We start from the raw sequence: 26637 nt of genomic DNA, 5'->3' as shown, positions 1-26637 counted from the left end.
CATGGTACGCTCTTCCTCTTTTATTTTTGAACCCATTGCCCCCACCTCCAGCATGTGGCTCTTCACACTGGGGGGTTCTAGTTTTTTTGTTGCTCTGTCTCTTCTCTATCAGGGACCGCTCTAACTGGTCTCTCCTGGCCATTGTTTTTACAGTAACGAGCTATATGACCTGCCTGATTACAACGAATACAGATGGGCTGCCCATCTGGGGAACGCCTGAACCGAGAGCTCTGCCTAGGCCGCTGCTCCCCCCTGTTGTAATCACTGTGTGCCCCTAAGGTTTTGGCCAACATATCCAATTGTTCCTGCTGTTTCATCACAATATCCTGCTGTTTCATTACAATATCTTTAAGTTCTGAAAGCTCAGATTGTCGAGCACTAGCACCTTCACTTGTTACAATGGCTTGCGTTTCATGAGAATGAGGTGTTTGTCGAGTGTACCGCTCCCTTTGTGGCTGTCCCTCCTCAACCCAGCGAATGGCCTCCTTCCGCAGGTCAAGGAGTGACAACGTGGGGGTCTGGCGCACAAGCTTTTTCAGCTCCCTGCGCAGCATGTGGTCACGTACACCCTCACAAAACTGGTCTCGTAGCACCTGTTCAGAATTAGGCATAGCAGCAGAGTCAGTTTTCAGTATTTTATCCCTGATAGACAACAATCCTAAGGAGTATTCTTGTAGAGATTCACCTTCTTTTTGTCTGCGGTCAAAGAACTGATATTGTAATGAAACATAAGAATTGGAACATGAATACAATTCTGTGAGAACATTGATCAATACATTTGGATTTTCTCGGTCTGTTTGTGGCCTAAATTTGATTTCAGACCGAGCCTCCCCCTCCAAATGATCATACATGAAAAGTGCCTTTTCTACTTCAGACATATGGCGGCCTCTAGTGCAGCACTCCACTTCCTCCAGCCAGTCTTCAATAGACAAGGACCCAGGTCCAATCTTTCCAGAGAAATTGGGGCATTTTCGTTCACGAGGGATGTACACAACTTCCCTCCGCTGGTCACCCTGGCTGCGAGCCCCATTACCTTGATCTACTGGTTCTCTGAGTCTCTGATTTTCCAATTTCAGGTTTTGTAGCTCCTCCCTGAGTCTTGCCAGTTCCTCCTCTTGGGACATGGCTGTTGCAGGTGGTGGCTCTCAGACACGAAGCTTTGTCCTCTTCAACTGCTGTTCCCTTCCCCTTCAAAAAAACAAAACACAAAACACAAAACCACCTCCCACACTATTTTCAACTATCAATGGTTAATTATTGCTCACCAAAATATTTTGTGCCAATCCTGCCAACAACGCCAAAATGTTACCCTTGGTTCAAAAGATGAGCCAGAACTCCAGTATAAAGTTTTAAAACACTTGTTTCTTTATTTATACAAAAGTTATATTCAAATCTATTTATTTATTGGCACATGTAAAAGGAGCAATAATGATTAAAACATCTCCTCTAATGATCAGGATGCAGCCGGCCTGGCTCCCTCGGGCTTACTGCGAGTGAGAGAGGGGATAGACACAGTGATTTATAACATTACACACACGCACCTGGCAGTTACTATAACACAGCACCTCTATAGAGCAACCAAACACTGCACACGCTCAAATGCAACTCCTGCCGGTATACACAGCAAACCCCTAAGCCCCTCAAGTTAAGGCAGACTGAGCACACTTGGAGATGGAAGCCGACTGTTTAACATGGTCAATAGGTGGGAGAGTGGTAAAACAAACAAAACAAAACCAAACAAACAAACAAACAAAATAAATGACGGCTCAGCTGAACAGCTCCGCTCTGTGTATCTTAACACGAGACCATCAAGGAGCGCAATCCCGCTCCGCGGTAGCTGCTCAACTGAACACATCAACCAAACCACAAAGAAGAGGAAAAAGGAACAGCAGTCAGGCCATGCACAGCTGTTCCTCATGCACCTACAACACAAAGCACATACTGCTCACAAACAAACATTTAGCAAGCAAGCCATGCAACATACAAGCTATAAAACATCCATCATGCAATATTACAATACAGACAACACATGGAATAAAATTAATTATGTTACCATACGACTGTCACAGGGTGCACACACACTGATCTGACCGACCCTTGTTGGCTCGCTTCCCTCCTGTAACTGTTTCAGTGACAACAAAAATGCAATATGGTCAGCATCAACATATTCACACACATATGCTGGGGAAACAGTGGACACTTTATTATTCCTAGCAATCAACATACCTCCTGTTCACCAGCTCATTCCTACCCAGGAGCCCAACCTGCTCCGTGTTTCAGTAGGCTATGTGCGCTGGGCACTTGTTGTGCAGTTTAACACACAGGAACGGCACCTAACAACTTGAAACACACAACCACACAAATGTACTAATGTCGTGTGCCTCTACATATATGCACAGTTTGCCAACTCTCAGTATGGTCTGAAAACTCTAAAAACTTACGGTCGGCAGTGCTCTCACACAATCCTCCTCACCAGCCTGCAGCAAATCAGCCGGTGAGGACTTCAGACAGACAGCTGTCTTTCTGCCTGATTAGGGCCTCCTTAAATCTGCCTGTCAATTTATAACCCCGCCTCCCTCCAGCGGCTACAATATATAGTTTATATAGGCGTTCCGGGGGCGGAGTAAGAGGTGTGTTCACGTGTGCACCATTCTTGAGTCCTGTGTGATTTATTGCGGAGAGTTGTGCGTACGCACAGTTTAATTGATCTGAAAAAGGTGTAAATATTTAGGGTGTACGCCATTTTCGTCTTTTCGCTGTACGCAAATATTTAGTAGCAGTTTTACACCCTCTTTGATAAATGAGGCCCCTGGTTTTATAGGAAGATTATAAATAAAAACCACTGCTGGGATTAAACATCGACATTATCCCACAAAAACTGATTTATAAACTCTTCCTGAGTTCAAATATTCTTGCTGTGTTGTTTAGGAATAAATATGAACATGTTTTCTTTGCATTATTCAAGGTCTGAAAAGACTTGATATTTTTTGTTATTTAAACTAGTTTAGTCATTTTCAGCCAATAAAAGCTCCAAATGACAATATTTTTATTTCAATTTTGGGATAAATGTGGTCGGTAGTTGATTTTTTAAATTAAATTTTACTCAAACACATACCTATAATTAATAGTAAAACCAGAGAAACTGATCATTTTAGGAATAGTCTCTTAATTTTTTTTTTACAGAGCTGTATGTCTGACATTTATAATAAACCAAACGGCTTGAAAATCGGTTGAATATTCAGTGAGTTATGGTGATTTTAACCGTTGATAGACCTCTAATGCAGGAAGTAGATACGGCTTCCCCCTCACCAAGATGGCCGCCTCGCTGACGCATCGTTCCAATGGACAGCAGCGTCAGAGGCTACATACATCTATGTGTAGTATATATCTATGGATCTATCTGCTGTGTGAACAAACAGACAAACCAACATGTTGATCTGTGAAAGTCTTTATTAAAAAAACATTGTGATACGGTTAATGTTTGAGTGTTAGTTTGTAGAAGAGCAGCGCCCTCCACCTGCAGACAGGAGCAGCAGGCTGATGACGTCACAGGAAGAAGAAACAATCAAACAGCTGCTGCTGAATTTTTTTTAAAATAAAGAAAAAAAGAACTCGTTTTTATTTTATTTTGGTCGATTCTCGTTTGTTTTTCTTCGTCCTGACGTCACCGACGGCGACGGAGACAGAAAACTAGTCACAGAGACTCAGAGTCACTTTGGCTTCTAACTTAAATCAGATATTGCACAAGTTTATTTACAAGAAGACGATTTACGTTTGAGCTGCTCTCGACCGTTCTGGGTCTGGTTCTGGTTCTGGTTCTGGTTCTGGTCACGGAGGCAGGGCCGTTGTATAGGGGAGAAAGGTGGTGATAACTCTAGGGGTCCAGCGCCCAGTGGGGCCCATAAAAAACCCCAGTAGTCTAATCTTTGTATGACTGATTTATTCTGTGTAAGACCCTGACTAATACTCATAGTACACTGTAAAAACTCTACATCTTTCCAAGAATATTTGTCTTATTTCTTGTCCAAATGTCTCATTTCTAGTCAAAACTAATCTCTTTCCACTTAAAATAAGACTCATTACCTAAAAATTAACTTGTTTTTAGATCATTTTCACTTAAATTCACAATAAATAGAAAAATCTGCCAGTGAAAGTAAGTTTTTTGTGCTTGTAATAAGGAAGAAAAACTTGCTCCACTATCAGATTTTTCTACTTATTCCAAGTGAAAATCTGCTTGAAAGAAGTAAAAAGTGTCAAAATAAGACTCATCATATTAAAAGCAGCTTGTTTTTAAAGTAGAATGAGATTAGTTTTGACTAGAAATGACATTTTGACTAGAAATAAGACAAATATTCTTGCTAAGATACTTGAGTTTTTGCAGTGTAATGCTGCATTAGCATCAAAACAAAGAAGGCTAAATAAAAAACGATAATACATACGTAGTCTAAGAAAAAAAAAGGAAAAGTTAGGGGGAGGGGCCCACTTTAGTATTCTTTAAGGGGGCCCAGAATTCATAGCAACGGCCCTGCACGGAGGATCTCAGACGGGACGATTGTCAAAGGCACCAAAGGTTTCAACCACTCGGGAACAGTTACAGTACAAAATAAAATTTGCTTCGCACATGATGTCACACATGATGTCACACATGATGTCACACACAGGAAGTGACATCATCATTATTAAATCTTGTCAACATGATTTCACATTCTTTAGAAAAAGTTTTTTTTAGAAATTAATCTGGAGAAAATCAACAGTTACAGACAAAGAGCCGTTAAAAAAGTCATGTACACGTCACAGAACCAACGACCTCGGGGTCAGAAGTTCTCTACCTTAAAGGGATAATTCAACATTTTGTCAAACTGGCCCATCGCCATAACCCCTATAGTCATAGCAGTAGGTTCGTTACCTTTAATTGTCGGTGCAAGCTGTTTTTAGAACGGCGGAGCAGAGCCGTGAGCTGCTCAGAGCTACGCTACGGAGGCTCATTATGGGATTTCTTGGTTTCCCTCGTCAAACTCATCAAATACACAATCCAACAACTCCACAACGCTCTGGTGGACAAGTTGTGAGCTGCACATTCACCACGCTATGAGATAATAACACAACGTTACCACACAGAGTTGTTTTAGAGGGAAATTCATGCAAAACCGCTGATGCACGTTGTCTTCAGGGGCAGTTTTTCAGCAAGCAGTCTCTGCATTTCCCTCTAAAACAACTCTGTGTGGTAACGTTGACAAAATGTTGAACTATCCCTTTAATGTGAAGTCAGTCGGACAGTTTCAGACCCGGTCCAGAAGAGCTGCACCAGAACCAGGACGGAGACGAGGACAGAACAACGAAGACGCCGCCGTAGCCGTAGCGTTGGACGTAGACGCCAGTTTGTTCCTCCAACAACAGTTAGTGAGTTAAAGACGAGACGCTGGGGGTGGGCAGAAATATCGATATGGCAATATATCACGATACTTTATATCGCGATACGATATCGATATTCAATATTTAAATATCGATTTTTTTTTTTCAAATAATAAATCATGTTTCAGACGTAAATCCAGTACGACTTCTGCACCGCTGCTCCGCGAGGTGTCACTGTACTGCTGCCTCAGTGTGTTGTACATGCAGATATGTTGTTGTAACTTGCACTTGTATAAAATGTCATGGATCATTTGAATTACATTGTTTTGACTCAGTTTGTCCCATAAATTATCACTATCATCTGATGTACATACAACTCGGATTTTAAGATGCATATTAATGCCTTTTACATTTTTCAGTGAACTATGTGGAATATCGTAGAATATCGCAAAATTTGGATATCGCAATATCGTATCGTGACTCAAGTATCGTGATGCGTATCGTATCGTGAGGTCCTTGGCGATGCCCACCCCTACAAGACGCAGGTGAACGACGACGACGCTCCGGTTCCTCAAAACTGGAGGAAAGTCTGAAAGTGTCTGAACACGCGGTCGCGGTCGTCACTTCACTTCTGTCCCTCGGCGGCAGCGTTGCCGGCGGCAGCGACGTTGTTGCCGGCGGCGACGGCGTCCATGTAGTACACGTTGACGAGGTGGCGGTTGAGGTGGCGCCGGTACTCGGCCTCCAGAGGGAACGTGCGGTCGCAGAAGATGCACATGTGGCTCTTCAGCTCCGTCGGCGTCGGGATCTCGTCCGTCGGCGTCTCGGGGTCGTTGGCCATCTTGTCCGAACCGCCGGAACCGCCGGTGCCGTTGCCGTGGAGACCGGAGTCGTCGCTGCCCTCGGAGGCGCTGTCGCTGATGTCACTTCCTGCCTCGTGGCTGCTGTGGATCCCCTCGTCGTCCTCGGGATCGGCCGCCGTCGCTTTAACTCGCTGCTCGCGGCCGGGAAGCAGCAGCGACGGCGCCGACGTGGGTTTACGGAAGAGGGGAGGCGATGGCGTTCCGGGCGTGGATGGCGTGCTGGGAGTTGGGGGCGTGGCCTCACCACTGGCGGCGCTGCTGCAGCCGGGCGCCATCGGAGGCTCCTCGGGCGCCGCCACAGCAGCTGGCAGTTCTGGGCCGGTTCGGGCGTTAGTCTGCTGCTGCGGCTGCTGCTCGTCTTTAGTCGGATCGGGATTGGCCGGCGTCGTCTTCCTGGTCTTCTTCTGTGGCGGCGTTCCGTCCTCGGCGGTCCTGACCCGTTTGGACTTGGCTGCTGGCGGCGCCGTGGACAGGTCCAGAGCCTCGGACGCTCGCCGCTTGTTGGCCGCCGCCTTCTTCTCCTTCTCCTTCCGGGTCTTCTCCGGACGCTCCGGGTTCGGCTGAGCTGCTGCTGCTGCTGCTTCCTGGTTTCCTTTTCCTCCCGAGACTTTCTCCGACTTCTTCTTAGATCCAGACTTCCGGGACTTCCTGTTCTCTTTTCCGGCGGCGCCGTCGTTCTTCTCCTTCTCCTTCTCCTCTTTCTCCTTCTCTTTCTGCTTCTCTTCGTCTCGAGACACTTTCTGTTGTTTCACCGGTTTGTCTTTCTGTGGCGGGTTTCCAGGTTTCTCCGTCTCCCTCTGCTCTTTCTCCGCTTCCTCCTGGACTGGCGTTGTTTTTTCCACCGGCAGCTTTTTGACCCGTCTCTTGACCTTTCCATTTCCATCCGTGGCGGCGGCGGCCGTCGTCTCCACCGCGGCGGCGGCCGTCGTCATCTCCACCGCGGCGGCAGCGACGACGACTTCTGCAGCTGCAGCGGGCGGCGTCTCGTGGACCTTCTCGCTCTTCTTCTGCCTCGTCTTGTCCGTCTTGTCCTTCGGTTTCGTCGCCGGCGGCGGCGGCGGCTTCTCGCTCTCGGACCGTCTCGTCGTCTGAGCCTTGTGCGGCGCGGCGTCGCTCTGCGCGGGCGCCATGGCGACGGCGGCGGCGGCGGGCCGGCTGCTCTTCCTGATGGACAGGTTGATGGGGCTCGTCGGCTCCACGGCTTCGACCTCGACCTCGTCTTCCTCCATCTCGTCGAAGTCCTCGTCCACGCCGGAGGAGCTGTTGTCCAACTTGCCGGTTGTGGTTCTGGCGTCGGGAATGTCGGCGCCGTCGTCGGGGCCGTCGTCGGGGCCGTCGCCGCCGCCGGGCTTCTTGACGCGCAGCTTGACCTTGGACACGTCGCAGCCCGACACGTCGCAGCCCGAGTGGCGGGACTTGATGTGGTACTGCAGGTTGCACTTCTTGGAGGCGGCGTACTTGCAGAGCGGGCAGAGGAACTGGCGCGGGTTCAGGTGCAGCTCCACGTGCTTCTTGAAGTTGCTGCGGTCGGCCGTCTTGTAGTCGCAGTACGGACACGACAGCGGCTTCGGCCCGTTGTGCACCTGCCGGGCGTGCCGCGTCACCTCGTGCTGATTGGCCGCCAGGTAGTTGCAGCTCTCGCACTTGAAGGGTCGCTCACCTGCAGCAGACGGAGAGGAGGAAGAGGAAGAGGAAGAGGTTAGGATGCTGCTGCTGCTGCCGTGGCGACAGGAACAGGTGAAGGTCGTGATGTCAGTTTTAATGACATCACGACTGATTATGTCACCACACAAACACACAGGCTGTATTCGAAACCGCATACTATACTGCTAGTACGTACTGATTTGGCCAAAATGCAGTATGCAAAATGCAGTATGCGAACAAAAGCTAAATCTGCAGTATGCGAAAAGTTCCCAGATGTCGTAGTGATTCGGAAAATCTCTCCAGTATCTGACCAGTCTACATCGCGTACTGTATCCCACAATGCAATGCGCCCCTGACGTCTAACCGTAACCAAAGACGGTAGTGTAGCCGTGTACCGTAACTATAGTTTAATAAAATAAAACTTAATGCAGACTGATTGGTTCATTGTAAAACATTTATTTATTTTTTGTGAATGTGGTGATTTCTGTACGTAACGTTAGGCTCCAGAGCCCCGAGGCAGCGCTGCTCTTCTGTCCAATACACACAGGAAGCTTCACTTTACATTCACACTAACTAATGCTACTGATACAGCTGTTAGATTTCATCACTGAGACCAACATTTATCTCCTAGAAATAACTTAACCAGCCGGTGGTAAACCTCTAAAAACCTGTGGGTAAGTTAATTAGCGATGGTTTTCTCCCCCGGGATGAGGACGGAGGTTGGCCGGCCGAGCAGCTCTGCAGACCGGCTGCTGCCTCTGTGACGTCCCGGTCGCTGCAGAGCTTCACTTCTCTGAAAAACATCGGAGCAAACTTCTAAACAGCTGTCGTTTGGATAAACTGGCCGTAGATTTGGGATCTAAACAGTTACTTTCTCACATGAAAACATATTAAAACTTAATAAAGTTACATAATTACAGCGCTAGAGCGAGAAATAAAACAGCTTTTAGCCTGTTTTACAGCTACTGCTACCGGTTGCCGTGAAATGCATTCTGGGAAACTCGTATACTGCATACTGCGATGATAACGGCGTCGGTCTGCTCAAGTAGTATACTGAATCCTACATCCAGTATGTAGTATACAGTACATACTAACGCAGTACGGTAGTATGCGGTTTCGAAAACAGCCACAGGCATACTGCGTAAGTATGTACTGTATACTACATACTGAATGTAGGATTCAGTATGCTACTTGAGCAGACCGACGCCGTTATCATCGCAGTATGCAGTATACCAGTTTCCCAGAATGCATCTCACGGCAACCGGTAGCAGTAGCTGTAAAACAGGCTAAAAGCTGTTTTATTTCTCGCTCTAGCGCTGTAATTATGTAACTTTATTAAGTTTTAATATGTTTTCATGTGAGAAAGTAACTGTTTAGACCCCAAATATACGACCAGTTTATCCAAACGACGGCTGTTTAGAAGTTTGCTCCGATGTTTTTCAGAGAAGTGAAGCTCTGCAGCGACCGGGACATCACAGAGGCAGCAGCCGGTCTGCAGAGCTGCTCGGCCGGCCAACCTCCGTCCTCATCCCGGGGGAGAAAACCATCGCTAATTAACTTACCCGCAGGTTTTTAGAGGTTTACCACCGGCTGGTTAAATTATTTCTAGGAGATAAATGTTGGTCTCATTGATGAAATCTAACAATTGTGGCAGTAGCATTAGTTTGTTTGAAAGAAAAGTGAAGCTTCCTGTGTGTATTGGACAGAAGAGCAAAGCTGCCTCGGGGCTCTGGAGCCTAACGTTACGTACAGAAATCACCACATTTACAAAAAATAAATAAATATTTTACAATGAACCGATCAGTCTGCATTAAGTTTTATTTTATTAAGCTATATAACATAGCTACGGTACACGGCAAAGATACTTCACTACCGTCTTTGGTTACTGTTAGACGTCAGGGGAGCATTGCATTGTGGGATACAGTACGCGATGTAGACTGGTCAGATACTGGAAATATTTTCCGAATCAGTACGACATCCGGGAACTTTTCCCATACTGCAGATTTAGCTTTTGTTTGCATACTGCATACTACATTTTGACCACATCAGTACGAACTAGCAGGAGAGTATGCGGGTTCGAATACAGCCTCACACAACTGATTAATAACAACAGACACTGAACACAACACACACCACAGGGTTACTATGGTTACCGTGTTAATCCACAGGTCAGTGAAGGCAGCACGGAGAGAGAGAAGAACAGACTGTCAGTTCTGTCTGTAGTTCAGTCTGTAGTTCAGTCTGTAGTTCAGTCAGTAGTTCAGTCAGTAGATCAGTCAGTACATCGGTCTGTAGTTCAGTCTGTAGTTCAGTCAGTGGTTGAGTCAGTAGTTCAGTCAGTAGTTGTGTCAGTATATCTGTCAGTAGTTCAGTCAGTAGTTCTGTAGTAGTTGTGTTACCTGAGTGTGTCCTCATGTGTCTGGTCAGGTGAGTCTTCTGTGAACTGGAGTAGTCGCAGTACGGACACTGGAACGGACGAACACCTGCAACACAACGACATGGTCACATGATAGAACAACAGTCAGCTGACCCACTCTGGTTCTGACCACAGACTGTAAACAGAATGGACGTAGCACCGTGACGTCACCCATTGGTTTGGAGGAGTCTGTTTTGTGCCGCTACTACGGGGATTTGAACGGCGCCATGTTGGATTTTAGGTGGAGTCTACTTGCCATATTTGGAGAGGTGTGGCGGTTAGCCAGCTGAGAACCCGCCCACTGAACTCGAAGCAACCAATTAACGGCCGGTAAACTCTCTGTGAACCTGTCACTCAACGTAATTTATGCACCAATTTGAAGCCTAAACACTAAAACGGTTGTGGGACAAAAAAATTCACCCCCCCACAGTGTTGACGGAGGTGGAAACTATCGGTAGAGACCAAAACAATAAAATGGACCAGGCTGTAAATATGTTTTTTAAGCTGTAAAGTCGGCTATTTTAAAGCTATAGTGCGTAACTTCTACGTGTCTAATATCCGTTTCACCCAAACCACTACAAGAGGAGATGATACAACGCTGATTAAGCCGTTCAGCTCCTCAAACGCCTCGCGGTATTTTTCAGTATTTGTTATTTTTGTATTTACTGTCTTGGAGCGACATTCCCACGCTGGCGGACAGGAAACGACCGAAACGACGCGTTTTACTCGGTTTTACCTGACAACGAGAAGGGAGGAGGGAGGAGAGCGCTCCGCTGCTGCTAGCAGCAACAGCTGTTAGCAGCCTGGTGTTAGCCACATCGCTAGAAGCAACACCTGTTAGCAGCCTGGTGTTAGCCACATCGTTAGCAGCAACACCTGTTAGCAGCCTGGTGTTAGCCACATCGTTAGCAGCAACACCTGTTAGCAGCCTGGTGTTAGCCACATCGCTAGCAGCAACACCTGTTAGCAGCCTGGTGTTAGCCACATCGCTAGCAGCAACAGCTGTTAGCAGCCTGGTGTTAGCCACATCGCTAGCAGCAACACCTGTTAGCAGCCTGGTGTTAGCCACATCGCTAGCAGCAACACCTGTTAGCAGCCTGGTGTTAGCCACATCGCTAGAAGCAACACCTGTTAGCAGCCTGGTGTTAGCCACATCGTTAGCAGCAACACCTGTTAGCAGCCTGGTGTTAGCCACATCGCTAGCAGCAACACCTGTTAGCAGCCTGGTGTTAGCCACATCGCTAGCAGCAACACCTGTTAGCAGCCTGGTGTTAGCCACATCGCTAGCAGCAACAGCTGTTAGCAGCCTGGTGTTAGCCACATCGCTAGCAGCAACACCTGTTAGCAGCCTGGTGTTAGCCACATCGCTAGCAGCAACACCTGTTAGCAGCCTGGTGTTAGCCACATCGCTAGCAGCAACACCTGTTAGCAGCCTGGTGTTAGCCACATCGCTAGAAGCAACAGCTGTTAGCAGCCTGGTGTTAGCCACATCGCTAGAAGCAACACCTGTTAGCAGCCTGGTGTTAGCCACATCGCTAGCAGCAACAGCTGTTAGCAGCCTGGTGTTAGCCACATCGCTAGCAGCAACACCTGTTAGCAGCCTGGTGTTAGCCACATCGCTAGCAGCAACAGCTGTTAGCAGCCTGGTGTTAGCCACATCGCTAGCAGCAACACCTGTTAGCAGCCTGGTGTTAGCCACATCGCTAGAAGCAACAGCTGTTAGCAGCCTGGTGTTAGCCACATCGCTAGCACTAAGTTACAAGGTGTGTAGCCCGTGTTGCTGTGTGTAACTTACTGCGGGGAGTCTGTGTGCTGTGACGAGCAGTGTGCGGCGAGTCGCGAGTGTTATAGTCCGTGAACTGTGGTCCGTGACCAGCAGCATGTGGTGTGTTGCGAGTGTTACTGTTACTGTGTGTGATGTATCATGCAGCTACAGGGGTAGCGGTGGGGAGAGGAGGGGAGGGGAGAGGAGGGTTACACCGGGCCATAGGTGCCGGCCGTATCGTTGTAATAACGCAGAAATCCTTTAGGGGGCGACAGAAGTTACGCACTATAGCTTTAACATGGGACTCAGTTGGAGTTGCTCCCTTCTGGTCCCAGCCCCCAGAGGCCGGACGGAGAACTGCAGCTTTTTGAACGCGGAAGTGGTCTTCACTTGGAGAACCCACAACTCCCCCCTTGGTAGAAGAAGGTAGAAGGTTAAGGTTAGCAGAACGGACCTGTGTGCGTGCGGATGTGCTGGATGTAGTTGCTCTTGCGGTCGGAGAAGTAGGAGCACTGGCTGCAGGTGTGCAGTTTGCTGGGGAAGTGGTTCCTCAGGTGTTTCCTCCAGTGGTACTGGCTGACGGTGGTGTAGGGGCACAGCGTGCACTTAAACACCCTGAACACACACACACACAGAGACACACACACACGTTATACCTGGTCAGCTGCTCTTATTGTGAAGGTGCGTGGTGACGTCTGCTCTTATAGAACGAATCTCCTTGTTGTTTACAACTACTTCCAGGTAGAAAACCAGCACCAGAACAATAGTGACGGACGAGAGTTTCACTATATTTATCTCATTTTTCATGTTACTATATCACCGTTTAGACTAATCTGATGTTTGTAAAGTTTATAAAACCAATGATTGGACAAACATTACTATTTCTGTGTGCACATTTTTGTAATTAGTCATGGTTATCATAGATTAGCCGGGCTAACGGTTAGCTACCTGTTTAACTTTAATAACTCAGTGACTCAATAAACGCTCCATGAAAAAATATTTTCTCCAGCGGATATCTGAGTTCCAACATGACTGAGCTAACTGGAGTAGTTTCATGTCGTGTCCCACAACGGGAGGGTTTTAACAGCTGACGTCCTGGTGTTAGCTTAGCTACCGCCGTTAGCTTAGCTGCCGCCGTTAGCTTAGCTACCACCGCTAGCTTTTCTTTTTTTTTTTCAGTTCAGTTCAGTTTATTCGATTAGCATTTTATCTCCCCTTCACAGAACGCCTCAGCGGGACGTGAAACTTAGCTACTGCTGTTAGCTTAGCTACGGCTGTTAGCTTAGCTACTGCTGTTAGGTTAGCTACCGTTAGCTTAGCTACCGTTAGCTGTCCCTGTCAGCTGCAGCCACTGATGCTTTCTAGACACTGTGATTCCCCCAAACTGAATAAATACAACACATAGCAACACAAAACACACACACAGAAATAGTAATGTTTCTTCAATCATTTCAGATTTGTCTAAACGGTGATAGGGCGTGAAAAATATGATATATAGCTAAACTCTCGTTCGTTACTATTGATCTCATTCAAATTACAGCTGGTTTTCTACCCGGAAGTAGAATGTAAACAACAAGGAGATTCAGCTCTAATTGTGAAGGTGCGTGCTGACTTCCTGTTACCTGTGGTCGTCGCCCTCCTTGCTGTGGTGCTTCAGGTGAGCGATGTAATGGTCGTATCTGTTGGTGTTGTAGCCGCACCGCTCACACCTGATCAGCCCTTTGATGTCGCCCGTCGTCGCCATGGCTCCCGTGTCCCCGCCGCCGCCGTCCGTGTCGTCCCCGGACTGCGCCGCCGCGGCGTCGTGCGCCTCGGCGTCCTTGGCCCGGGTCTTGCTGCTGCGGCCCTCGACGCGGTTGACGACCATCATCTTGCTGACGCTGTGGCTGCTCAGGTGCTGCACGAAGTCCTGCTCGCTCTGCGCCTGCAAGCAAAAATATCATATACACACAATTTAAAAAAATAAATAAATAACGGTCTCGATTTTATCACGATCTTAAATCAAGAATTCTCTCTTTTTTAGTCATTTAAAATTTTTTTTTACATTTATCTGCACACAAATACTGTAGGAGCCTATAAATGAACATACTCCATTATAAAGTGAACTTAAACCCTTTTCAAAACCTGGACTCTCTGTATGTAAAAAAGGCGAACAAATGCACATTGCACAATATTTAAAACATTTTTTAAAAAATAAAAAAATTTTAAAGATCGATTTAAAAATCGTCAAAAAGATATCGCGATATGTATATGAATGGATTTTTTCTCCCACCCCTACGATCTAATATCGTCTTATAAAACGTAAAGGTGAAATCCTGCGATCTGATTGGTTGTTAGCCGTGGTATAATGAGCATATACCACGGCTACTATTCTAAAGCCTTATCACAGCGTAGGCTATCACTCCGCCTCAGGCACGTATGACTGGTATGAATGGAAGTTGTTGTCATGTCTCTATGACAACGGACTGTTGCAGTCCGTAGCAAAAGACAGCTGATGTTTTTACGATGTTAAAAAACGGACTAAAGTAGCCTCCACCTGAATTCACATGTTTAAGGTTGACTTTCACCTCCGGGGAGGATTAACAATGGTAGAGGGGACTGAGCAGTGACTTTCACCTAAAAAAAGCAGAGGAAAAGTCGAGATGCAGAGCTACTAGGAGCTAACGTCTGGAGAGGTGGGACTATTTTTTTCACAGTGAGGCTATTTTATTGGATAATATGTATTACTGGTTGAATAAAACTACATGAAATTGATTGCGTATCCCTCTTTCATATTGTCATTATTGGTAACCGTTTTATAAAAGCAACATATCACTCCAGTCCGTGGTATATGCTCATTCTACCACTCTAAGGGGGTTGAACAACACCCCTTAGAGTGGTAGAATGAGCATATACCACGGCCTGGAGTGATATGTTGCTTAAATATCGCCCAGCCCTACCTGGAAGCTGCACGGCTTGCAGTGGAACGGCTTCTTCTTCTTCGCCTCCGCCATGACACCGCCGCTGCCACCACCACCGCCGCCGCCGCCATCTTTACGCTTCACGTCCTGCTGAGGCGTTCTGGTGGAGGAGGGGCGGAGCTGAGGCCGGTGGCGGTGGGACAGGTCCTCAGCGTTGACTCCTTCTCCTTGTTGCTGCTGCTCCTCCTCTTCCTCCTCCTCCTCCTCCTCCTCCACCAGCGACGCCTCCATGTTCACACCTGGAGACTCTGGATACTCGATGATGCACACCTCCCTGTGGCTCTGGTCGTCATAGCTGTACCTGCACACACAGGTGAGTCAGAACAGGTGAGTCAGTACAGGTGAGTCGTTACAGACGAGTCAGAACAGGTGAGTCGTTACAGGTGAGTCAGAACAGGCGAGTTAGAATAAGTGAGTCATTACAGGTGAGTCGTTACAGGTGAGTCAACACAGGTGAGTTAGAACAGGTGAGTTAGAACAGTCGAGTCAGAACAGGTGAGTCAGAACAGGTGAGTTAGAACAGTCGAGTCAGAACAGGTGAGTCGTTACAGGTAAGTTAGAAGAGGTGAGTCGTTACGGGTGGGTTAGAACAGGCGAGTTGTTACGGGTGAATCGTTACAGGCGAGTTAGAACAAGCGAGTCGTTACAGGTGAGTCGTTACAGTCGAGTCAGAACAGTTGAGTTAGAGCAGGCAAGTCGTTACAGACGAGTCATTACAGGTGAGTTAGAACAGGTGAGTCGTTACAGGTAGGGTCTGGAGTTTTAGTAGCATCTAGCTAGTGCGGCTAGCAGGCCTGAGCTTCCTACTCTGCTGCACGTAGCTTCACCTGAGCTTCGTCATTGGCTGGAGAGAAAACACAGACTCTCAAAACTCCAGACCCAACCTTTAACACAGGTGAGTCAGAACAGGTGAGTCGTTACAGGTAAGTTAGAACAAGCGAGTCGTTACAGTTGAGTCAGAACAGTTGAGTTAGAGCAGGCAAGTCGTTACAGGTGAGTCGTTACAGGTGAGTCAGAACATGAGTTGTCACAGGTGAGTCGTCACCCAGGTAACAGGTGGGTGGGCGGGTCCTGACCTGATGATGCTGTCGTCCTCGCTGTCTGAGTAGCTGCTTCCCACCGTCTTCAGCTCCATCATCTCCTTCTCGTCGGCTGCGCTGCCGTCTCCACCTCCGCCCAAGCAGCCTATGATGCCGCCGCCGCCGCCGCCCCCGGCCTCGGACGCCGTTACCGCGGCGACGTTGGCCAGCATGACCAGCTGGGGGGCGGGCAGCGTGTTCCTGGGCAGGTCGCTGAGACTCTGGGCGTCCTCCATCAGAGACACGCCCACAGGAAACATCTCCACCGAGAACACCTGAGACGCCATGACGGGTCAGCCCTGAGAGATGACATCACACACACAACAGGTAAGGTAAGGTAAGGTAAGGTAAAGGTCACTGTTGTTGTCTGTTCGTGGCGCCGAGGGAACATTTTAAAGGGATACGCCAACATTTTGTTTTCGTGTCTTGCCTCACTCCGGAGTCCATGACCAGCAGATAGACACCATCCTTTCTACTGTGCGTGCAGTAACAAGGGAGATAGAGCCGTATCGCCCGCAATTAGCTTAGCTCAAACACTGGAAGTGTATGGGTAGTGTTAGCCGGCCTCCACCTAAAGTCGCTAATTAGCTTAGCTCAAACACTGGAAGTGTATGGGTAGTGTTAGCCTGCCTCCACCTAAAGTCGCTAATTAGCTTAGCTCAAACACTGGAAGTGTATAGGTAGTGTTAGCCTGCCTCCACCTAAAGTCGCTAATTAGCTTAGCTCAAACACTGGAAGTGTATGGGTAGTGTTAGCCTGCCTCCACCTAAAGTCTCTAGTTAGCTTAGCTCAAACACTGGAAGTGTATGGGTAGTGTTAGCCTGCCTCCACCTAAAGTCTCTAGTTAGCTTAGCTCAAACACTGGAAGTGTATGGGTAGTGTTAGCCTGCCTCCACCTAAAGTCTCTAGTTAGCTTAGCTCAAACACTGGAAGTGTATGGGTAGTGTTAGCCTGCCTCCATCTAAAGTAGCTAATTAGCTTAGCTCAAACGTTGGAAGTGTATAGGTAGTGTTAGCCTGCCTCCACCTTAAGTCTCTAATTAGCTTAGCTCAAACGCTGGAAGTGTATAGGTAGTGTTAGCCTGCCTCCACCTAAAGTCTCTAATTAGCTTAGCTCAAACGCTGGAAGTGTATAGGTAGTGTTAGCCTGCCTCCACCTAAAGTCTCTAATTAGCTTAGCTCAAACGTTGGAAGTGTATAGGTAGTGTTAGCCTGCCTCCACCTTAAGTCTCTAATTTGCTTAGCTCAAACGCTGGAAGTGTATGGGTAGTGTTAGCCTGCCTCCACCTTAAGTCTCTAATTAGCTTAGCTCAAACGCTGGAAGTGTATAGGTAGTGTTAGCCTGCCTCCACCTAAAGTCTCTAATTAGCTTAGCTCAAACACTGGAAGTGTATGGGTAGTGTTAGCCTGCCTCCACCTAAAGTAGCTAATTAGCTTAGCTCAAACACTGGAAGTGTATGGGTAGTGTTAGCCTGCCTCCACCTAAAGTAGCTAGTTAGCTTAGCTCAAACACTGGAAGTGTATGGGTAGTGTTAGCCTGCCTCCTACCCGAGCTGAAATCAGCAGTCAGAAGATTTCATTTTAGCTCTAAACTCTGTAAATATATCACTTTATCGACATTTCAAACATGTTTAGGTGAGAAAGTAGCCGTTTAGATCAGCAGTGTGTCGTTAATTTGTCTAAATACCAGCTGTTAACAATTTTGTTCGGACGAATTCGGCGCTACTCAAGCTAGCCGTTGTGACCAACGCACTTCCGGTTACTTTCACAAAATAAAACACCTGATGCCCTTTACATACAGAAAACCGTGACGATAGAATTTGTGCTTTTACTTTGAAATAGGAAGCTAACCTACCCTCGATGGAGCTAGCTTGAACCAAAATAAAGCGTCTTTGCTTGAACCCTCCGTTTTGACCGATCTCGTCCCGTTACCGGCATTTGACCGCTCAAGATGCCTTACCGGAGAGTTTTGTAGCTCTGAGACGAAGATCGGCCCGCCGGTTTCCCTTTAGAGTTGCTGAAGAGTTTCTCTGATGACTTTAGGTGGAGGCAGGCTAACACTACCCATACACTTCCAGTGTTTGAGCTAAGCTAATTAGCGACTTTAGGTGGAGGCAGGCTAACACTACCTATACACTTCCAGTGTTTGAGCTAAGCTAATTAGCGACTTTAGGTGGAGGCAGGCTAACACTACCCATACACTTCCAGTGTGTGAGCTAAGCTAATTAGTGACTTTAGGTGGAGGCAGGCTAACACTACCTATACACTTCCAGTGTTTGAGCTAAGCTAATTAGCGACTTTAGGTAGGAGGCAGGCTAACACTACCTATACACTTCCAGTGTCTAAGCTAATTACGGGCGATACGGCTCTATCTCCCTTGTTACTGCACGCACAGTGGAAAGGATGGTGTTGCTGTGATGCTGTTACAATATTCTCTGCTTTCATGACTCTGAGTTGATAACAAACATTAGTTTTTCACCTCGCTTGCACACGGTCTATGAAACGAGAGTCCATTGTGTTTGCAACCAATGAAGCACTGTTTTTGTTGTTTGTTTTGCTTTTCCTCTCTTCATTTCTAACAAACTTGTTTCAGTTTCTTTTTTTGCTGGTTTGGTGCGTGCCCCGTGCCTTTCCTCTCTCTCTCTTTCGCTCCTGATCCACATAATAAATTACATTTATTATAGACCGAATCGCCTTGTTGTTTACATTCTACTTCCGGGTAGAAAACCAGCACCTAATTTGAATGAGATCAATATCAATAGTAACGAACGAGAGTTTAGCTATATATCATATTTTTCACGCCCTATCACCGTTTAGACAAATCTGAAATGATTGAAGAAACATTACTATTTCTGTGTGTGTTTTGTGTTGCTATGTGTTGTATTTATTCAGTTTGGGGGAATCACAGTGTCTAGAAAGCATCAGTGGCTGCAGCTGACAGGGACAGCTAACGGTAGCTAAGCTAACGGTAGCTAAGCTAACATCGGGACGTCAGCTGTTAAAACCCTCCCGTTGTGGGACACGACATGAAACTACTCCAGTTAGCTTAGTCATGTTGGAACTCAGATATCCGCTGGAGAAAATATTTTTTCATGGAGCGTTTATTGAGTCACTGAGTTATTAAAGTTAAACAGGTAGCTAACCGTTAGCCCGGCTAATCTATGATAACCATGACTAATTACAAAAATGTGCACACAGAAATAGTAATGTTTGTACAATAACTGGTTTTATAGACTTTACAAACATCAGATTAGTCTAAACGGCGATATAGTGACATGAAAAATTAGATATATATAGAGAATGTGAAGCTGACGTCACGCCGCTTTGCGTTGTGGGACGTCGGCGCCATCTTTGGAGGAACACAAACGTAAACAGAGAGTGGGGACTGGATTCAAGACCCAGATTTACTCCCTCCACTGACTTATCCAGACATCGTGAACTATCTCGTTTTTGGTATTAGTGCATGTACTACTGTGGCATTTTTTTACGCAGCAGTACTGTCCCACCATGATTACTTTTAAGCGACTTTGGGGAACTTTTTTTAGGGAGACGAGCAAGTGTTTACATTCGCGATCCTCCAAAGATGGCGCCCAACGTCCCACAGCGTGACGTAACTTCACATTCTCTATAGAGAAACTCTTGTCCGTCACTATTGTTCTCATGCTGGTTTTCTACCGGGAAGTAGTTGTAAACAACAAGGAGATTCGTCCTATTTCTTTAGTAAAATTTGCAACATAACAGAATCCTGCTACTGTTTCTACCCTATAGTTTCTACTGTCTCTACTCTTTAAGATGTTTTTTTTTTTACTCTTTCTTTCGTCTCTACTATTTTTACTCTTTCTACTGTTGTGTGTTGGAATTTAACCTGAACACGTGACCACGTCCACTTGGCAGACAGACAGGAAGGGTTAAACTCAGGTGCTGTTGCTGGTGATGGATGATGAGGTGTCAGCTGTAAACTTTAGTAAAAGGCAGCTTCTGGTTCTGGTTCTGGTTCTGCTCTGTGTGTTTTGTTTCTACACTTCTGTCCAAACAGAACTGATCTGAACTTTCTCTAAAAGTTTCCTCTTCACTTTCTTCTTCCTCCTCCTCTTGTTCCCTCCGCTGCCTCCCTCCCTCAACATGAGTCTGTCTGTCGGCCATTTTGAAAACAGCACCACAGCTCTGTCGACAGCGACACACACACATGGACGGGTGTGTGTGTGTGTGTGTGTATGTGTGTTTGTGTGTGTGTCCCGGTTCTTCAGGACTTGAACCCAGACTTTGAACAGTCAGAACCGTGTTAAGTTAGTTAAACCCGGTCCAGACTAAGTTAGAGACTCGGTTTGTTCTGGTGGAGCTGCTTCTGCTCAAAATAACCACAACACAACCACATAAATCACTTCACACGTGTTTTTTTTATGTATATTGCCCTATTTATGTATTTATTGTATTTTTTTTAATCTTACCTGGTCTTAATTTGCACTGTTTTGCACTTTCCTCCTCACTTGTAGCTACGTATGTAACGTTATGCTCGTGTTAAAAATGAATGTGGAGCAATGCAACAACGGTCGGTCAACTGTAGTTAAACAGAATCGCCCTACTATGGGATAGGCTAAATAAAGTAATCTCAACTCAACTCAATTCAACTCGGATTAAAAAGTGAAACTAAACATGTTAATCCGGATTAACGGCCTCAGTCCGGATCAGAACCGGACTAAGTTAACGTTAACCTCCCTGTCTCACGGTGAAGTTGTGATTTTTCAGCCTCCATGTTTTTAAAACTTTCACGTTAGTTTGCGGAAGCAGAGTCGAGTCGCGTTTAAAAAAAACAAAAAAAAAACAGCGACCTGTTGTTGTTGAAAAAAGTTGGACAAAGTGTCTACGGAGAGTTTCCCCGCAGTGTGGCCGGGTTGTGGAGCTCTAAAGCCGGGCAGGGAGCGGCTATGAGCTCGGTGCTCGGCCGTTAGAGTGAGTGTTGTTAGCCATGGTGCTGATCAGCCCCGGACAGCGCCTTCTTCTTCCCCAGACTCCATTTTACCCTCAGCAACCACCACAACTCTCTCTCAACTCTCTCACAACTCTCCCCACACACTCACACACCCTCCTCTAACTCACCCTCTCCTCCGCTCCAAACTTTCCCGTGAGTTTCCGAGACTTTTCTTTACTGTTTTCCCCGTGTTTTTTTTTTAGTTTCTTCTTTTCCGACGCGCGGCGCAGTCAGTCAGAGAGAAAAGTGTCCACGGAGAAGTTTCCGCACATTCCTCCACAGCGACGTGCTGACGTCACGGCGGCACGTCCTCGGCCCGCGAGCTGCAACTTTTATTTGTGTCGTTGAAGTTTTTCCTCAACTTTTTTTTTATTTTATACTTTATTGCAAGGTTTCTCACCTTCACAAACATAGTCATAATAATTTCATTTTCTTAATTGTACCTTGCATTTTTTTCCCTTATTTTTCCAAGTCTATAATCCAAAGTAAATAACAAACAATAAAATAAATAGACAAACATATATGCAAACTGATACTTCCCAAATGAGGATCTCAAAGATATGAAACAAACAAACAAACAAAACAAAAAAAAGATAAATAAGTAAGTTAATAATAATGACTCAGGAGGGAAACTCTAGCGTTTAGTGAAGCGACATGCAGAACTTCACTTTTGCATAATAAGAGTACTAAACAAAAAACAACTATTTCTGCAAAATTGTATTTTTATGATGAGTTAACGAAGTCTTATAATTTTGATAAAAAATATTTGTCAAATTAACATTGTTTTTATTTTCTCAATAGCATTAGCACTGTCCCACATTACCAGAACCTGTTTGGTAATGTGGGACAAAGGTTTCAGCTATACTTTATAAACTCTTATGGTTGTCAGATTTTTTAACCAACAGAAAGCAGAGGGTTTATGTAAATGGATGTTTCAGACTCCTTATCTTTGTCCACCGGTTCACCACAAGGGTGTGTCCTTTCCCCCCTACTTTTTATTTTATATAGGCTACAGATGAATGCAGGAGCATTAGGCAAGGCAGATAGTCAAATTCTCTGACGACACTGCACTGCTGTCCCTTCTTCAGGGATCTGAAGCAGGACACGGGGAGGCTCTTGTTGATTTTGTTTCATGGTGTGACAACAACTACTTAGACTTAAATGTGTCCAAAACAAAGGAGATTACAATTGATTTTAGACGCAACAAAATCCCATCTGCAGATAGCACCATCCATGGTAAAACTGTGGAAAGAGTTCCCTCATACAAATATCTAGGTACCTTTCTTGATGAGAAGTTAAAATTTGATGTGAACACTGCGGACATTGTAAAGCGAGGGCAACAGAGAATTCATCTTCTCCGCAAATTGAACTCTTTTTCTGTCAGCCCTGTTATTCTGTGTCGTTTTTACCAGTCTTTTATCGAAAGCCTCCTGTGTTTTTCCTTTATCTGCTGGTTTCCCAGCCTCACAGTGAAAGATAAAAACAGCTTGTACAGCATTATAAAAACCTGTTCCAAGATCACAGGAGTGAAACTCAGGGACCTGAACAGTTTTTGTGACCAACAAACTTTGAGGAAAGTAAATAATATTTTGTCTTCTCCTGGTCACGTGCTGTCAAGTGAATTCTCTCTGTTGCCCTCAGGTCGTCGCTATGTTTCACCTGTCTGCAAGACAAACCCTTTTTTGAAGTCTTTTGTCCCCTCTGCTATTCGCCTCTTAAATTCTTTGTAATGATTTTATTCTTCTTGCCATGCACATTTTATTGGTCAAACATGTGCAACTTATGTACTTATTCACTTATTCAACGGATCTTTGACTACACTGTACCCTTGGCATCCATTCTATTCATTTACCTTATCTGTTATATGTATTTATTGTGTGTACTCGTACTGTGTTTTTTATGGACTGTGCAAGCTGCTGAAATCAATTGCCCCTGGTGGGATTAATAAAGTTGTTTGAAGTTGAAGGAGTTAAACTCTTCATAGTTGCAATAAAACCATGATTTAAGCCGTTATGGTGAACAATCCTGTTGTTAGTGTTGTTGTTGGTACTTTTTGTGTATTTTTTTTTTTTTTTTTTAACTTTGTACACATTTTGCCTCTCACAGTTACAATCATCTCTAGCCTATAGGTTAACAATGTGAATCTGTAGGCTATTGGTTGCTTGTGTGGGCGGGATATTGGGCATTGAATGTGTCAAAATCAACTTTTCTGTTTCATATTTTTTATTAATGTGTATACAAGAATAACAAAGGCACTTACATGGTACATTGGTGTCAGCATTAAACATGTTTGTATACACCCTTGGATTTAGAATTGTGTTTTTGAGAACAATCAACAGTTACAGAATTAAAACCAAATAAACTATACAATGTTTAGATACTGAGGAGTCCATAAACGGTTGCCATTTGTTGTAAAATTTGCTCAAGTTCCCCCTTCTTGAATATCTAATTTTCTCGATTTTCAAAATAACCTCTGAAATCCATTGTGTACTGGAGGGAGCAGTTGTGGATTTCCAATTCAGAAGGAGGTGGCGTTTAGCAATGAGTGAGGTGAAGGCTACTTCCAATTCTTTAGTAGAATATATAGTCATCCGGAAAACCAAAAATGCCAATGTGTGGTGAAATGTGAATAGTTCTTGAAAATGGTGTTGAAATAAATTTGCCAAAAGTTCGACAGAGCTGGGCAAGAGAAAAACATATGCGTATTGCAGGATGTGCCTCCACATCTGTCACAGACATCTAGGCCTACTATATCTGGGAAAATCTGTGCCAGTCTTCGAATAACGGCATCTAAATACAACTTTAAACTGTATGAGGGTCAGGCGGGCACAAATAGAGGTTTTGTGAATGACCTTCAGTGCAGATTCCCACCAGTCTTCATCAAAGACCAACCCCAACTCACGCTCCCAAGTCTCCCTTGTTTTGATGGGTAAATGGTCATCATATGATTGGATAGAACTGTAAACCTTTGAGATTAAAGACCTTTGTGAGGGATTAAATTGTAAGAGTTCACCTCATGGCCAAAATCAACTTTTGAGAGGATTTATCATTGATTGTTTGCATTGTTTTATTAATGATTATTATCTTCTATGCTTAAAAACACATATTATATTCAAATAAAGAAAAGAAAATCTGTCTGAAAATGAATGTATAGCAGCTATAGGCTACTTGAATGATACTTTACAACATAGAAACATTGAAGAGATCTGTGACCACTGATAAAAACATCAACAGAGTGAGTAACTATGTGCAAATCGCCTCATTCAGGTTAAATTGTGTCTCAGTGACGTCATGGCGGTTATCTGATGATGAGTGTGTGAAACGTTGTGACTCCAGAAAGTCACGTGCCACCACGTTAAAAACACATTAACCATACAAAGTTGGTGGTGGGAGGCCATAGATATATATACGTAATACGTATATATATCTATGGCCTCCCACCACCAACTTTGTATTAATAAGAAAAAAAAAAGCATCCTGATTTTTACAGCTGTGTTCGTAACAACCAAATAAAACATTTTTATAGTATAAGACCAGGTCTGGGAAAATACAGGCAACTATAAATCTATTAATCTCATTCCACAGATCATGAGTAAATTCACAGTTACCAATATAGATGAGAACATGTTTCAGGAAGAGCTTCACAGAAGGAGCATTTTACATCAATATCATTCTTCAATTTTTGTAAGAAATGTTTGACTGCATAGAATCTATGTATCAGTTTAAATGAAACGTCCTTTACCTTATTAGTTAGAAGAAACTTTTGTGGTAAGGACCAAACTTTTTTCCAGTTAATATTACTAACAAAATTGCTCCAGTAAAATGTTGCTGCAGGTCAGGAGCAGAAACCAAACCCCCCTGAAACATATAGGCCTACGTATATATATCTATGGTGGGAGGCAGTGTGACGTCACAGATCAGATCGACTCACACGGAAACTGAACTTCTTCTTGCTGAATCTACTAAACATGATCGAGTCAAGCGCGCGGAAACACCCCGGAAGTCGACTGTGTCTGCCTTCAAAATAAAAGTGCAGTTCTGCTGAGACATGATGGGACGAAGAGCCAGGGTTGGTTTTACTGAAAGGTTTAAACACTGGAAATACATTTAACAACAAGTTAATAAATTATAAAACGGTGACACAACATTACAGTTGAGAAAATTAGAGACATCACAGCTGAAAATCAAGTGTTGGTGTCGTTGAGGTTAAACAGTGTTTCATCAGTAGGCCTAGTCTGGAGTCTGCCAACAAAATAACAGTTTAATCTTAAAAAGTAAAAAATAATTAAAAGGTATATAGCCTACTAGCTACACTTTGATTGTCATTTTGTAAGTTTGTAAAAATGAATTCAGCTGGTTTTAATTCATTATATTCTCTTTCATCTGAAGAGTTGATCATTTAAGAGTAAATTTAAAGGAGATAATGAAATCTAACCCTCATGAAGCTATTCCACACCAGCTGAACAGATATCCGTCTGCTGCTCTCAGTTTATTTATTATATTTATATATTCTTTATAAGACTCAAAAGGGGTCCATAGAAAAATACAACATAAAAATCATGAAAATCATTGTTGCTGTTGTTGTTGCTGCTGCATGAAACATAAAAGCTGAGATGACAAAATACAGTGACAGCCCAAGGTTGACTTCAGACAGTTTAAAGCAGAAGTAAGCGATCCGGTCGTTTTGGCTAATGCTGCGTTCCAGGCAGGCTTTTGAAACCGTAAATTACAGCTTCAAGTCACGACTTACGACTTTGTAGCGTTCCAGGCAACCCACTCGTGTTTCTCCGACCTGTTTTACCCGTGAAAGTCACTATAACGGCCACTCGTAACTTCTGACCGGTGAACTCGTACCAGATCGAACTGGTACCACTTCACAGGTCGGAAAAACACGAGTTACGAGTTGCCTTGAACGCACCATAACTTCCTGTCAGCAGATGGAGTTAGCAGCCCCCGCCCTCGTCATGGATCTATTGGTCCTCGTCCCTACGTCACCACATTCAGGCGCATCCCTTGGCTGCACACACAGAGAGGACCGCCCCTTTATGCCGTTCTCTCTCCTCATTGGATAAAGGTTGTAGGATACAAGGAAAGTTTTCTCCTGGGCTCAGAGCAGAGCAGAGTGACTGACAGACCCGTGTTTCAGACCAAACACTCTATAGAAGTGATTGCTGTCTGAAGATACAACTATTTAAGACTTATATTAACACAAACATTCCGCTTACTTCTGCTTTAACTACTTTAATTCCAGACTAATTCTCTTATTTGGTATTTTGTCTGACTATGTAATGCCGGATTTTGTCATTAAATTGGAGATTGAATTAAAAAAATAAATAAAAATTCCACATCTGTAAACATTTTTTATTTTTAAAATTTTTTTAACAACAGTGCATAAAACCATATGAGCATCTTATTAATAACAATTGGATAACAAATAGACGTGACAATAAAAGAAATACATACATAAATAGAAATAAATAATAGTAAAAAAATAAAAAGTTAAGACACACCAGGGGTAGTGACGCTCCAGCTGAAAAAGAATATATTTTTTTAATTAATCTCATTTTAATTCTTGCAAAGTTTTATATCC

At 44.8% G+C, this 26637-nt stretch overlaps 2 protein-coding genes across 2 annotated transcripts in view; both read right to left on the bottom strand.

Annotated features, from left to right (window-relative positions):
- The window catches only part of tgfbi (transforming growth factor, beta-induced), a 280474-nt gene that overhangs the window by 178321 nt on the left and 75516 nt on the right, over nucleotides 1-26637 (bottom strand). The gene's annotated exons all lie outside the window — the stretch shown is intronic.
- On the bottom strand, nucleotides 5673-21316 carry rest (RE1-silencing transcription factor). Its single transcript, XM_083980405.1, has 7 exons — nucleotides 21176-21316; nucleotides 16077-16378; nucleotides 14980-15301; nucleotides 13663-13964; nucleotides 12495-12655; nucleotides 10259-10342; nucleotides 5673-7875 (listed from the first exon to the last, which is right to left on the bottom strand). Exons 2-7 carry the CDS (start codon nucleotides 16364-16366, stop codon nucleotides 5978-5980), a joined length of 3057 nt encoding a protein of 1018 aa, XP_083836531.1. The 5' UTR covers nucleotides 16367-16378; nucleotides 21176-21316; the 3' UTR covers nucleotides 5673-5977.

Source organism: Trachurus trachurus (assembly GCF_905171665.1).
Source record: "Trachurus trachurus genome assembly, chromosome: 10".
Lineage (NCBI taxonomy): Eukaryota > Metazoa > Chordata > Actinopteri > Carangiformes > Carangidae > Trachurus > Trachurus trachurus.
Note: the sequence above shows the minus strand (reverse complement) of the source record. Positions and strands in the feature narration are given on the sequence as shown.